At 34.3% G+C, this 13,838-nt stretch overlaps 1 protein-coding gene across 1 annotated transcript; it reads left to right on the forward strand.

Annotated features, from left to right (window-relative positions):
- Positions 1-409: 409 nt before the first annotated feature.
- LOC308272958 (deleted in azoospermia-like) lies at positions 410-1,282 on the forward strand (the record flags this gene model as incomplete). The annotated part of the gene is given in 3 exon segments (XM_080710007.1): positions 410-987; positions 989-1,173; positions 1,176-1,282. Coding segments are annotated over 3 exon segments (870 nt in total).
- Between the last annotated feature and the right edge of the window lie 12,556 nt (positions 1,283-13,838).

The raw sequence follows: 13,838 nt of genomic DNA on the forward strand, positions 1-13,838 counted from the left end.
GTATAATACCAGATCAGAGGCCTGTATGTGACAGCAATGAACTAGTTCACTCAGTACCTTTAAACAGGTGTTTGTTTATGTATTTGAGGTGCTAAAGAATTTTTGGAATCTAATATCTATCTGCACTCATGTCTACACATACAAAGTTACCCCATTACTCAGCTCAGTTCTGTCAAGCAGCAGGTAATTTGATAACAGACTCAGAATCACTTATGTTAGTGAAATAAATGTACTCCACTCCCTGCACACAACACACACACACACACACACACACACACACACGCACGCACGCACACACACACACTCTTACAGCAACCATCACTCCTTAAACTTTAGAGGTTATTAAAAAATTTGTCCCATTTTTGGCCCGCCGGTGGACAGCGAACCCGCAGGCTGTTGCGCCGCCATCATGTCTGCTGCAAATTCTGAGATTCCAAACTCAACCATTTCCAGAGAGGCCAGCACCCAGTCTTCATCAGCTACCACCAACCAAGGCTATGTTTCACCAGAAGGCAAAATCATGCCAAACACCATTTTTGTTGGTGGAATTGATGTTAGGATGGATGAAAATGAAATCAGAAGTTTCTTTGCTAGATATGGTTCAGTGAAAGAAGTGAAGATAATCACAGATCGAACTGGTATGTCCAAAGGCTATGGATTTGTTTCCTTTTATAATGACGTGGATGTGCAGAAGATAGTAGAATCACAGATAAATTTCCATGGTAAAAAGCTGAAACTGGGCCCTGCAATCAGGAAACAAAATTTATGTTCTTATCATGTGCAGCCACGTCCTCTGATTTTTAATCCTCCTCCTCCACCACAATTTCAGAGTGTTTGGAGCAATCCAAACACTGAAACCTACATGCAGCCTCCAACCATGATGAATCCTATAACCCAGTATGTTCAGGCTTATCCTCCATATCCCAGATCACCAGTTCAGGTCATAACTGGATATCAGCTCCCTGTTTATAATTATCAGATGCCACCAGTGGCCTGCTGGAGAACAAAGGAGTTATGTTATACCTCCGGCTTACACAGCGGTTAACTACCACTGTAATGAAGTTGATCCAGGAACTGAAGTTTTGCAAAATGAATGTGCAGTTCATGAAGCTACTCCATCCTCTGGAAATGCCCCACAAAAGAAATCTGTGGACCAAAGCATACAGACAGTCTGTACCCAGAAAACAGACTGAGAAACTCTGTTGTTACTCAGGATGACTACTTCAAGGATAAAAGAGTGCATCACTTTAGAAGAAGTCGGACAGTGCTTAAATCTGTCTGATCCTCTCTGCTAACTTTCTAGTCTCAGAGAAATTGCTGGCTTTATATTACAAAGAGACTGAAAGTTGTTCACTATTATAGAAACTTAATTCTAAATTTTGATAAATCACATTCAGACTTTCTCTACATGTTATATTAGATTATCTTAGTTTTATTTCACATTGAAACGGTTCCTAGATGTTTATTTAGAAACTGTTCTATATTCAGTATATAGTGGAAAGTAAAATAATTGGAAGTAAAAATAATTTTGAAATTGCAAAATAGTTGTCAGGAATAGCTTTTAGGATATATCTGTCAGGATTTTTTTTTATTGGAATTGGCATTTTTTTTTTTTTTTTTTTTTTGGTGGTACTGGGGTTCCTGGAAGCCCTTCTACCTCCAGGTTACACTCCCAGATCTATTTTATATTTTTGAAACAGCATCTCTTACGCCAGCGCGGCTGGCTTCGAACCTGTGCGATCCTCCTGTCTCCGCCTCCCAAGCGCGGGAATTACAAGCGTGCACCACCATGCCCGGCTGGAATTGGCATTTTAAGAGTCTAAAAGCAAATACTAATTTTCAAACAAAACAATAGTTTTTAAAAGCCTATTTTGAAAGGTCAGAATTTAAATACTTTGAATACAAGCATTCACATCTCCAACAAGTACCTATGAACAGTATAGTATTTACAGTATTGTGCTTTGAATTTATGATATAATCTAAAAATGTACCACAAAAGCAGAAGTTTTAAAACTGCATTTTTAATCAGTGGAACTCAATATACAGTTAACTTTATTGAAGTTTTCCTCATCTAAACCCAGTAAAACAGATTCTAAACAAACAGTCGAATCAGTGGGTCTTAGATTTATTCAAAATGTTTTATCCTTTATTTAGAATACACACACACACACACACACACACACACACACACACACAAACAATTTGATTTGGATGCTAATTAGGATAACTAAAGTTCTGGGCCTAATTTTTTTTTTAAAGAAGTCAAGAAAAACTAAACTACTAGGTTCATAGCTTCTTAGAGAATTAACATTCTCCTTTTTTTCTTTTAATTTTTCCTGAAATGCTAAATTCAATGGCTATATCTTAAATTGTGCGAAATATTGGTATTAAATAATACTGAAATTTTTTATTTCACTTAAAAGTTAATCAGAGTATCTGAAAGGAATTGTTTTTATAAAAACATTAAAATATTAGTTATTTGCTGTAGATTTTTATTTTTGGTAGCCTATTATATTTCCTTTTGTAAAGTAAAATATGTCCTTAAGAGTCAAAGTGTAGGTAGTTTTGGCATTTCTAAACCACAAAAATTGTTTCATAAGTACATCTCAAGAATGTATTAGAGTCAGAATTGACAATCTATTTCTGGATTAGCTGATGTCCTCATTGAACATTGGGCAACATGACAGACAACTAGAGCACCAGAACCATTGTATCCAGTCTGTACTCCTATTCTTCTGAGAGATTTACTCCTAGAAGTGATAGTATGAAGGCAAATTTCAGTATGAACAGTTTGAGGGCTAATAAGCCTTGGAGAGGTATCAATGTGATAATATGTTTCTAAGGGAAGCAGTTGTATCAGAATCATTTTACTTGCCATGGACATGAGTTTAAAATACCTCCCTGGCCTTTATTAAACTGTTCCTTTACTTAAAATGCAGAGATTCTGCTTATCCCTGATATAACTGTGGGCTGTATCACCAGTGCCCATATGGTTTATGATTCTTAATAATTTTCATTCTGAATCTGAAGGTCATGGTCTTTTAAATTTAAGGTGCCCTAAGAGGGTTTTCTTACATCTCAGAGTTAGAAATCTGAAATTTGTTCTTTTAAAATTCCTTTTCTTTTTTTTTTTTTTTTTGCTGCTGTAGTATTGTTACATGCATCATTCTGTGATTAAATCTCCAGCTTACTAAATTCTGAAGAACTAACTCTCATTGTCCCAATATGACCTTAAGGAAAAGTAAGAAAAGAAACTTGTCTGCATCTTGTTGGAGTGAGATATTTAAAAGAGTAAGGTAAAAAGACAAAGTCCGGAACCTTTCAAAGTGGAAGATTAATTTTAAACTTAGAATATGTTTCTTTTACCTATAGCTGATACTATCTTTGCATAATGAATAAAAACTTTTTTCAAAAGCAAAAAAAAATTGTCCCATTTTTAAAAATAGTTTTACTAGTATATTGCAATCATAGTGAAGTTCAATGTAATAGAAACATATATGCACATAGCTTTGTCTATTTTGTTCACTATTATAGCTCCTGTCTCTAAGTTAGTCTCTGGCACATAGTAACTGCTCAGTAAATACTTGTTGAGAAAGCATGGGACTCTCTCACAGTTCTACACACAATCACACACCTAAACTCCAACAGAGTATCTAGATACAGGGTCAAAGTTACCTTTCTTAGAATCGTAGGTCTTTTGAGCCTAAAAGAAGTAGAAGGTTATTTAGTCCAATTCCGTGATTTCACTGATAAAGATAATGAAAACCAGGATGTCAGCAAATTACCAAGACATATAACAAATTAATTAAAAAAAGTAGAGATCAGGATTCATGGCCTGCTTCTTGGTTTTTCTGGGGACAGCTATTATTGAATTTTTTAATCTTTGCAGTTTGCAGATAGAGCTAAGAATTTTAATGTCTTTGAATTATGAATCTCCTTCTAAAGAATATGCAATACCCACTAGGATGTGAAGAGGCTGCTTTTATTTTTCCTTGAGAAGTGCCTTTTTATTCCCCTCAATGCAAGAACTATGGACATACATACTCATCTTTTGAAACATCCTTGTCTCTGGGTCTACTCTTGCTCTCTCAGTCCCTTTGGACATCTCTGCTGAGTCCTGCTCTTGGCAGAGACAAGCTGTTCTTACTTTAAAGTTTGAAGTGTGTTCCTCTCTTCTTTCTTAACCCTGAGAAAATAAATTCAAGATTTGTTTCCTATCCAGAACTTTCTTCCTTTGGCCACTAATACAAATAGAAACTAACTCTCTCTCTCTCTCTCTCTCTCTCTCTCTCTCTCTCTCTCTCTCTCTCTCTCTCTTTTTCCCTGGAACAAACTCTAGCACTAAGACCACTTCAGCCACCAGGGATGACATTCTGTGGTTGTAATGAGATGCACTTTGATATATTGTCAATAAAAATTTATCAATTATTTCTATAGCACTATTCAGTGTTGATGTCTGGTGGGGAAGGGGGAGAGGATCTAGTTATGAAGACAAGACAAGTAAACTGGGTTGGCAAGTGTGAACACTCTTAAGTACCATGTAAACAGTTCTAGAATTTATCTCAGAGAATATAGTTAAGTAGGAGAGCTAAGTATTTTTTGTTTGAATTTTTTACTTAGTGAGGAGAGTGTTGGGGATTAAATTCAGGGGAATTCAACTTCTGAGATACACTGTCAACCTTTTTTATATATATTTAAGCAAAGTGCTTAGCTTAGAGTAAAATCATATATATAGTAGGGTGGAAGACTAGTTAAAAAAGAAACCGGGATCAGCCATGGCCCTGGATGTAGAACAGAGTGACAGATTTGGGGAGTGTTTCAGAGAAAGAATTGGCAGCATTTAAGTAGAAGAGGAAAAGGCAGGGATTCTACTTGGTGCTGGGAATTTCATATATAGGGGTGAAAAAGGAGTGAATGGGGGTAGGAAGTTCCTCTGAACCTGTATGCATGGAATGTTCTGAGGCCGTCTCTGCAGGAGCTATTTCTTCAGAGGTCATATGGAGCCCCCACAGGCTACTGGGAGGACAAATGAGAAGTCTTAGTAGTTGAGGCTGCCTTCTTTTCTCTGCTTTATTTAAATATATATATATATATATATATATATATATATATTTTTTTTTTTTTTTTTTTTTTTTGTGGTACTGGGGATGGAACCCAGGGGCATTGTACCTCCAAGCTACACCTCCAGCCCTATTTTTTAGTTCTTTTATTTTTGAAACTGAGTCTCACTGAGTTGCAAAGTGCCTTGCTAAGTAGCTGAGGCTGCCTCCCAAATGCTGGGATTACACCACCACGCCAGGCCTTCGTCTTCTCCTCCTTCTCCTTCTCCTTCTCCTTCTCCTTCTCCTTCTCCTTCTTCTTCATTAAGAGCAATACAAAGGAATCTTCATAGGATGACTGTTCACAACGCCACCTCAACTCTGGTTAGCAAAGTCTTCCTTGAGAGTCTCTTGTAAGTGATTCTACTGGAATTAAGGATCAGGGGCTTAATCTGCTGAAACCTAATGATTTCCAGTGGTAATATAGGACTCCCATGTTGCTCAAGATTTAAAAACTAGCTTGAAGCAAGAAATATTTACTACCCCCAATTCATCTTCCTAATGTGAACTCTGATCACATCTCTTTCCTGTTTATGAATCTCCCATGTTTTCTCAGGGCTCAGAAAATGAAATAAAAACTTCTGTCTTTCAAGATCCTCCACAATCTAGCAAGACTTACTCTCATTAATTACTATTCCCACTTATGTATCTTGCCTCTAAGAAGTCAAGAAATAATATCTAGAGCTGAAATAAATGCATGTCCTGAAGAGGCCTAAGTCCTTCCGAGTTTTCTTCTGCTTAGTGTCATTACCTCTATCTGTGTCTATGTGTCCAAACTCAATTTATAACTCAAGTTCAGTTCAGTGGTTAACAATTGTCTGATATGTTCTTCCTTTATCCCATTTTAAAGCTTTACTTATAATTATTAGACAAATAAGTGGCTTTTCTATTGGCATTAAATTCAAATTTACTACTAATTACCCTAGATTATTGTTATTTGCACACATATGTTAGATGTCTACATACCCTGATAATTGATAATTTTCCTAAAGGCAGAATTCAGGTTTATAATTCTATTCTTTACATTTCCTTGCAGAGTACATTGTTGACTCTTGCTAGATATTAACAGAATAGTTTACTTCTGTAGCTTTGTAACACGACATGTTACAAATTTAAGTATCATAATTTGAATTACAAGTAAATATATTGTTTACTAGCAAAATCATATGCATTTAGTATTCATATTTATCATGGTGAGATTATAATCTGACTTTGACCTTAATATCTTTTTATGTAGTCTAAGAACCCTGATTTAGGAGGAAGAAAAACAAAAACAAAAACACAAAAAAGGAAAAAGAAAGGAACCGAAGATTCAGAAAACCACAGGCTCTTTTCTTAATCATGTATGTTGGCAGTGAGTGTTGCAATATGTTGCCACCTATTACTTAAATCTGTACTCTGATGAATTGGCCAAGAGATAGAACATGAAAAAATAAAGAACCAAAAGAGTGAGAAGAATAATAGTCTAGGAAGTTCCTTGGAAAAACAGAGCCTTTGATGTAGCAGTGCGCTGCCATACTTTCTCTTGGGAACTGTGAAAAAAAAAAAAAACTGCAGGAGGTAAGAAAGACAACAAAAAACCTATGGATTTTGATTGGAACATCACCAATAAGATATTACATTTCTTCATAATATATTAATGACTATATTGAACCAAGAAGAAGAGCCAGTTAGGAGCTTCATATGAATCAGAGTGTAGGATGTGGATAAAATTTCAGAGGCCATCTAGATGCTAAAGCATTACTAGCCATTATTGCATTGCAGGCTCTTTGAAACTCCACTGACAGCTTTGGAGCTTGTCTACAGAAAAATGCACATATATACAGAATTAGCCTTCGGTGAAACTTTGCAACACATTTCCCCATTAAAGGCAAGAAAAATGCATTTCAGGAACAGCTGGCATTTTGCTCAAGATTCTATAGGAAGTTGCAGGCAGAGAGAGAGATGAAAGCCCCTCAAGAATCCTAGCCCTGCTGCTGGGTTTTAGCCAACACATTTTCTTTCATATGCAGTAGTGTTCACTAAATGAAATAATTAATTTTATTAGAATAAAGGGAGGAAACCGAAATAAAAATGTAATGCTTTCTGTGTCAGGAACTATATTAGACATTTTATATATATTATTTACTACAAAGATAGACCATATTACTCTTATTTTACAATGAAGAAATAAAGAGTAGGAGAGATAAAGTGACTTTACCAAGTTTATGCAGATATTATAAAATAGGGCTCAGATATGAACCTGGCTCTTACCTCAATTTGTTTGATTTTGCAAGGCCTACTGTATTTCATTATACTAATCTGATTCTGGGAAGGCCTTTTTAATTTGTCAAATGAAAGGAGGCTTACTGTTACTACTGCAGCAACAATAATTAAATACCCTTGAAAAAATAAAAACTTAACTGGATGTGGTGGTGTATACCTGTAATCTTAGTGCTTAGGAAGTTGAGAAAAAAGAATTACAGGTTCAAGGCCAGCCTTAGCAACTTAGTGAGACCCTCATGAACCTAGTGAAAGCCTATTTCAAAATAAAAAATGGTTGGGGATGTAGAAGTATTTGGAAATGTGTGTATAAAACATTGATCCCAGAGCTGACCACACATCTTATAGAACCATTTAGAAGTGTCACCTGTTAATTTGTACTAAAGTCTTAAAGTTTTGCCTCCATAATTCTAGTCCTATTAATTTAACTAAAAGAGATAATTGAAAAATAAACATCAAACACATGCAAAGGAATGTGCTTAATATAATTTATTATGATATAAAAATTATTAATATGAAACAAATTTAAGTATCAAGCAATGGAAAAGTATAACATATTCATACAATGCAAAATAGATAGCAATTAGCAATGCAGTTATAGACACAGATTTATTGGGAAGTAAATAGTCTATGGCATAGTTTTTGGGATAAATGTAATTGTATAATATGTGCATGTCTGTGACTTCTTTTTATTATTTTAAATCTCTATTATACTGTACAACTCTATATTATTTACTTACTCCTTGGTGATGTATTTATCAGTTGTTTACTTTTTTCCTTATTTCCTTTCACAAGGGTCCCTAGGAGTCCTCTGTGCCTTTTTTTCCCCCATCTTACAGGAACTTGGTGTCTTATCCACACTATTGACAATAAGAAACCCACACAACCTAGTCAGTTAGCCTTAGTTCTCAAAATGTAAAGGAGAAGCTATAAAACTTAGAAACTGTCTTCCTCATTCAATAAATCTTGGTTTTTAAAACAATACTTTTCTGTGGAATCAAAAATTCTATTTCTGAACTCAGAATATGAACTTCCATTTTTGCCTTTGCATTTTTTTGCTTAAAATTCATTTGTCTCTAAATTAGTAGAGGCCTCTGGATGAACAGGTCACAGAGAGGAAAATGAAAAAAGATAAAAGCATATTTGTATACTTGACAACCTTTATCTCCATTAAATACTAACTTTATGGTTTAATTTGAAAAGAAAAAGGATCTTTATAATGAATTTTCCTACACAAAAATGCTATCTTTTAAATAACTTAGTTCTTACATATAAAAAAATACACTATCATTTTCTTCATAGACATTTTGCACATTTATTATCACAATGACTTCTGTTAGTTTATAATGACAGTTACTATTGTTAAGTGTGATTTTTAAAAATTTAATTTTCAGATTATTGAGAGTGTCTTGAAATGCAGATTTATTCTTGTAAATTGATCTTGTATGTAGCTACTTTGTGGAGGCTTTTTATCTTTTCTGGACTTTTTCTTAGAAATGGGGAATAATATTTTTCTTGTATATCTTAGACAATAGCAACATCTCACCTCTTTATTCTGAACATTTATTCCTGTTTTTTTTTGTTAGTACCCAAGAAAAATAAAAAATGTTGAAGTTTAGGTGTGATATATAACTGTATCACTTTTTTTTTACAATTTAGCTCAGATTTAATAAAATCTTTCCCAAGTATTATTTTGACCAGGTTTAAGTTATGAACATTGACAGTGTCCATTTATATATCCACACTTAAAGTTATGTAGGACTTAACCATTTTCTATTATTAGCCTATTTTCTACACTGCTTATTCACATATGCCCATTAACAAATGGAATGTTGTCTGTTACATTTATTGATTTGTGTTTTCTGGAAAACTGCAGTATCTGTGAAGACCAATTTCCATGCTGGCATTGCATGTATTCAGATATTAATAATGCACAGAGGCACAGAATTTGAGCAACAAGAGAGCATATTCAAACACTAGCACGCCCCATTCCCCTTTTTATTGCTTATTTTGCTTAGTACTTTTAAAAACCAAAAAAAATCTTGAATTCATCGTTCAACTGCCAAAGAAAGAACAACAGCAGGGCACAAACTTAGGGCTCCAGTGAAATTGTAAGCACTAGCTGGCACAATACAGTAGACATTTATATATATATATATATATATATATATATATATATATATATATATATATATATATATATCCTTGTTATCTAAAACTTCTCAACCAGGGTCTTTCAAACAAATTGATAACTCATACCAATATGATTTAGGTTGAAATATAAACAAGGAATACCAGTGTGTTCTTTGGGAATTTAAGTAGGAACTCAAGACTACCCAAATTTAAGTTCAGGTCTCTGGGAAGTGAGAAGCTGGTACTAAGCACCTGTGCTACATTTCTGCTGCATTAAATTGTTCTGGACAATTATACCTAACCTATATTTAGTATCATTCAGCAAAATGTATACGGTAAAAACAATAAAGTATGCCAGCCAGTTAAAGGTTTAATAACATGTGACTTATTCTCTTGCTATAAAAGCTTGGTATGGGGGCTCCAGAGAGGAGGGGGACTCAGACCGGAGCTCAGAACCGGAGAGGAGATACACCAGCCTCATGGCCTGGACATGGCAGCAGTGCCATACTGACGGCAGCAGCAGTGAACTCACCGGATGGTTGCAGACCAATGCACTCAACAGCCCACCAGGCTCCAGAGAGGAGAGGCGGACAGTAAGCTGAGGTGAGCAACGGCGGAACAGCCGGGTGTAATTCACCAGTTTTTTCGGTGCAAGGAATGTCTAAAGCTCCCAGGGGCCGGGCTCAGCACGCCCTTCAGGGTCTCAGATTAGAGCTCAAAACCAGAAAAGAAACATGCCAGCCTCACGGCCGAGGGTGTGGCAGTGGTACCATATTACCGAGGGTGTGGCAGCGGTGCCATATTGCCTTCAGTTGTGGCAGCTAGTTCACTGAGTCCACAACAGTGTACTCAACAACCATTGGCATTGGCTACTTTTTATTGTCATTTTGTGAAGAAGAGAAACAAAACTTTGGTGTTCATGGTTTTTAACTTCCGACCCCTGCTACTCCACCATCACCCAACTCTCACCACTCAAAAAAGTACTGCTTACCGGTTAACTCTTCTAAATCCCTACTACTAAGACTGGTCTATACACAATACCCACAATCAATGGGAAGACAACAGAAGAACAGGCCTGAGAACTTTGAAAATAAGAGAACCAGGAATAGTGGAGAAACGACAGAAGTCACGAATACTGACCTACAAGAAATGTAAGAAGGGGAGTTCAGAATCTTGATTTACAATATGATGAAAGGATTTAAAACAAGTCTAGAGGAGATGAAAGATGAGTTGGAAACACTAAGAAAGAATCAGAAAGATGTCTGGAATGAAATGAAAGAGTCAATACATGAAATGAAGACAGCAATAGAAAGACATTCTGGAAGATTAGATGAAATGGAAAACAGAATGTCAATGTTAGAATACAGTACATCCAAAACCAAAAACACGGTCAGCAATATACAGAAATCTTAAACTTAAACATCCAGCAAATATGGGATAATATGAAGCATCCTAACTTACAGATAATAGGCATTGAAGAAGGAATAGAGGTACAGACCAAGGGCATCCATAATCTCTTCAAAGAAATAATTTCAGAGAATTTTCCAAACATGGAAAGAGACTTGGATCTTCATGTCCAGGAGGCATACAGAACACCATTGAGACAGGACCAAAGAAGGACCTACCCATGCCACATAATAGCCAAAATGACCAACATAGAGGCCAAGGAAGAAATCTTAAAATCAGTGAGAACAAAAGGACAGGTAACATATAGAGGCAAAACAATAAGAATCACCCCAGAATATACAAACCAGGTCAGGAATGCTAGGAGAGACTGGTACGACATGATTTAGACCCTGGAAGAAAATAACTTCCAACCAAAACTACTCTATCCAGCAAAACTACTATTCAAAATCAATGGGGAAATAAAAGTATTTCAGGATAAAGAGAATTTTAAAAAATTCATGAATTCACAGCCAACACTTAGAGAAAAATTTTTAAAAATAAATCATAAAGAAGAAAAAAGAAGCAGACTTCAGAACCAGAGAAGAGAGGAAGTCCATAAGTAGAATTAGGATTACAATTAGCATTAGGACTAGTATAACATTTAGTTTAATTTCTTATATGCATTAGTTTTAGCTATGTTTAAAAGCTTGGAAAAGTGTTCTCATATCATATATATGTGCAATTATGTTCAATTTCAGTGTATTGTAAGAGTTCCACATTGGTTTAGAATTAGAATTACAGTTAACATTAGGGTGAATATAACATTTAGTTTAGTTTCTTATATGCGTTAGTTTCAGCTACGTTTAAAAGCTCGGAAAAGTGTTTTACATGTCATATATATGTGCAATTATGTTCAATTTCAGTGTATTGTAAGACTGTCACATACGTTTAGAATTAGGATTACAGTTAACATTAGGACAAATATAACATTTAGTTTAGTTTCTTATATGCGTTAATTTCAGCTATGTTTAAAAGCTTGGAAAAGTGTTTTACATATGATATATATGTGAAATCATGTTCAATTGCAGTGTAAGAGTTTCATATATGTTTACAATTAAGATGACAGCGTTAGGACGAATATAACATTTAGTTTAGTTTCTTATATGGGTTAGTTTCAGCTATGTTTAAAAGCTCGGAAAAGTGTTTTCATGTCATATATATGTGCTATTATGTTCAATTTCAGTGTATTGTAAGAGTTTCACATACGTTTAGACTTAGGACTACAGTTAGCATTAGGACAGATATAACATTTAGTTTAGCTTCTTATATGCATTAGTTTCAGCTATGTTTAGAAGCTCAGAAAAGTTTTTTACATATCATATATATGTGAAATCATGTTCAATTTCAGTTTATTGTAAGAGTTTCACATTGGTTTAGAATTAGGATTACAGTTAGCATTAGGACGAATATAACATTTAGTTTAGTTTCTTATATGCATTAGTTTCAGCTATGTTCAGAAGTTCGGAAAAGTTTTTTACATATCATTTATATGTGAAATCATGTTCAATTTCAGTGTATTGTAAGAGTTTCACATGCATTTGGATTTAGGATTACAGTTAGCGTGAGGACGAATAAAACATTTAGTTTAGTTTCTTATATATGTTAGTTTCACTATGTTTAGAAGCTCGGAAAAGTTTTTTACATATATATATATGTGAAATCATGTTCAATTACAGTGTATGGTAAGAGTTTCACATGCGTTTAGATTTAGGATTACAGTTAGCGTTAGGACAAATAAAACATTTAGTTTAATTTCTTATATGCTTTTATTTCAGCTATGTTTAAAAGCTCAGAAAAGTGTTTTCATATCATATATATGTACAATTATGTTCAATTTCAGTGTATTGTAAGATTTTCCCATACATTTAAAACTAGGATTACAGTTAGTGTTAGGGCGAATATAACATTTAGTTTAGTTTCTTATATGTGTTAGTTTCAGCTATGTTTAAAAGCTTGGAAAAGTATTTTACATGTCATATATATGTGCAATTATGTTCAATTTCAGTGTATTGTAAGAGTTTCACATACGTTTAGAATTAGGACTACAATTAGCATTACGATGAATATATCATTTGGTTTAGTTTCTTATATGCATTAGTTTCAGCTATGTTTAAAAGCTCAGAAAAGTGTTTTATATATCATATATATGTGCAAAAAATAAATAAATAAATTTTCTGAAGAAAAATAATAAAAAATAAAAAAAATAAAAAGAAATAAAAGCTTGTTATGTGGGAGAAAAAAATTAAACCAAGGAAGGTCAGGATTTATGGGTCTCATGTGCTTTGGAAAAAACAAACCAAGTACCAACTAATTTGTTCTGCTGTAGCAGGCTTAGTGGTCCTGTACCTTGAAAAGAATTGTTTTTAAGGTGGTAAAGGAGAAAACATCCACTACCTTTTCCAGAATTTAAATAGTGGGCTGTAGACATTTTTTTTTTTAACACCCAAAAAGTATGGCAGCAGTTTTAATGTGACCAGAGTAAATGTAGAATGAAGACTCAGCAAATATAACGCACTAAAATCATGATTACATTTTGAAAGAAAATGCACAAAAACCAAATAGGAATTTTGAGATGTTTCATTTGAAGATAATCTTAGTGCTATTAAATCCACATATATGCTAATTTAAACACCCAATCTTATTTATCTAAAACACACATTTCAAACATACAAATATCTATTCTCTCCACAAGTCAGTGCCCATTCATATCATGTTTTGGAAATGGGGAGAATAGATTCCCCTTAAATTGCAAGTCAGTAGGTGTTTCTTTACAGTTAACTTTAGCAAAATTCATACAAAATAGTAATTAACAATCTTTACTTGTTAACTTACAAGGAAACACCTTCAAAACTGCATTTTGTTAAAGTTTCTGTACTCAAATGTAGAAAACGGAACTAT

Source organism: Muscardinus avellanarius, assembly GCF_963383645.1.
Source record: "Muscardinus avellanarius genome assembly, chromosome: 14".
In the NCBI taxonomy this organism is placed as follows: domain Eukaryota; kingdom Metazoa; phylum Chordata; class Mammalia; order Rodentia; family Gliridae; genus Muscardinus; species Muscardinus avellanarius.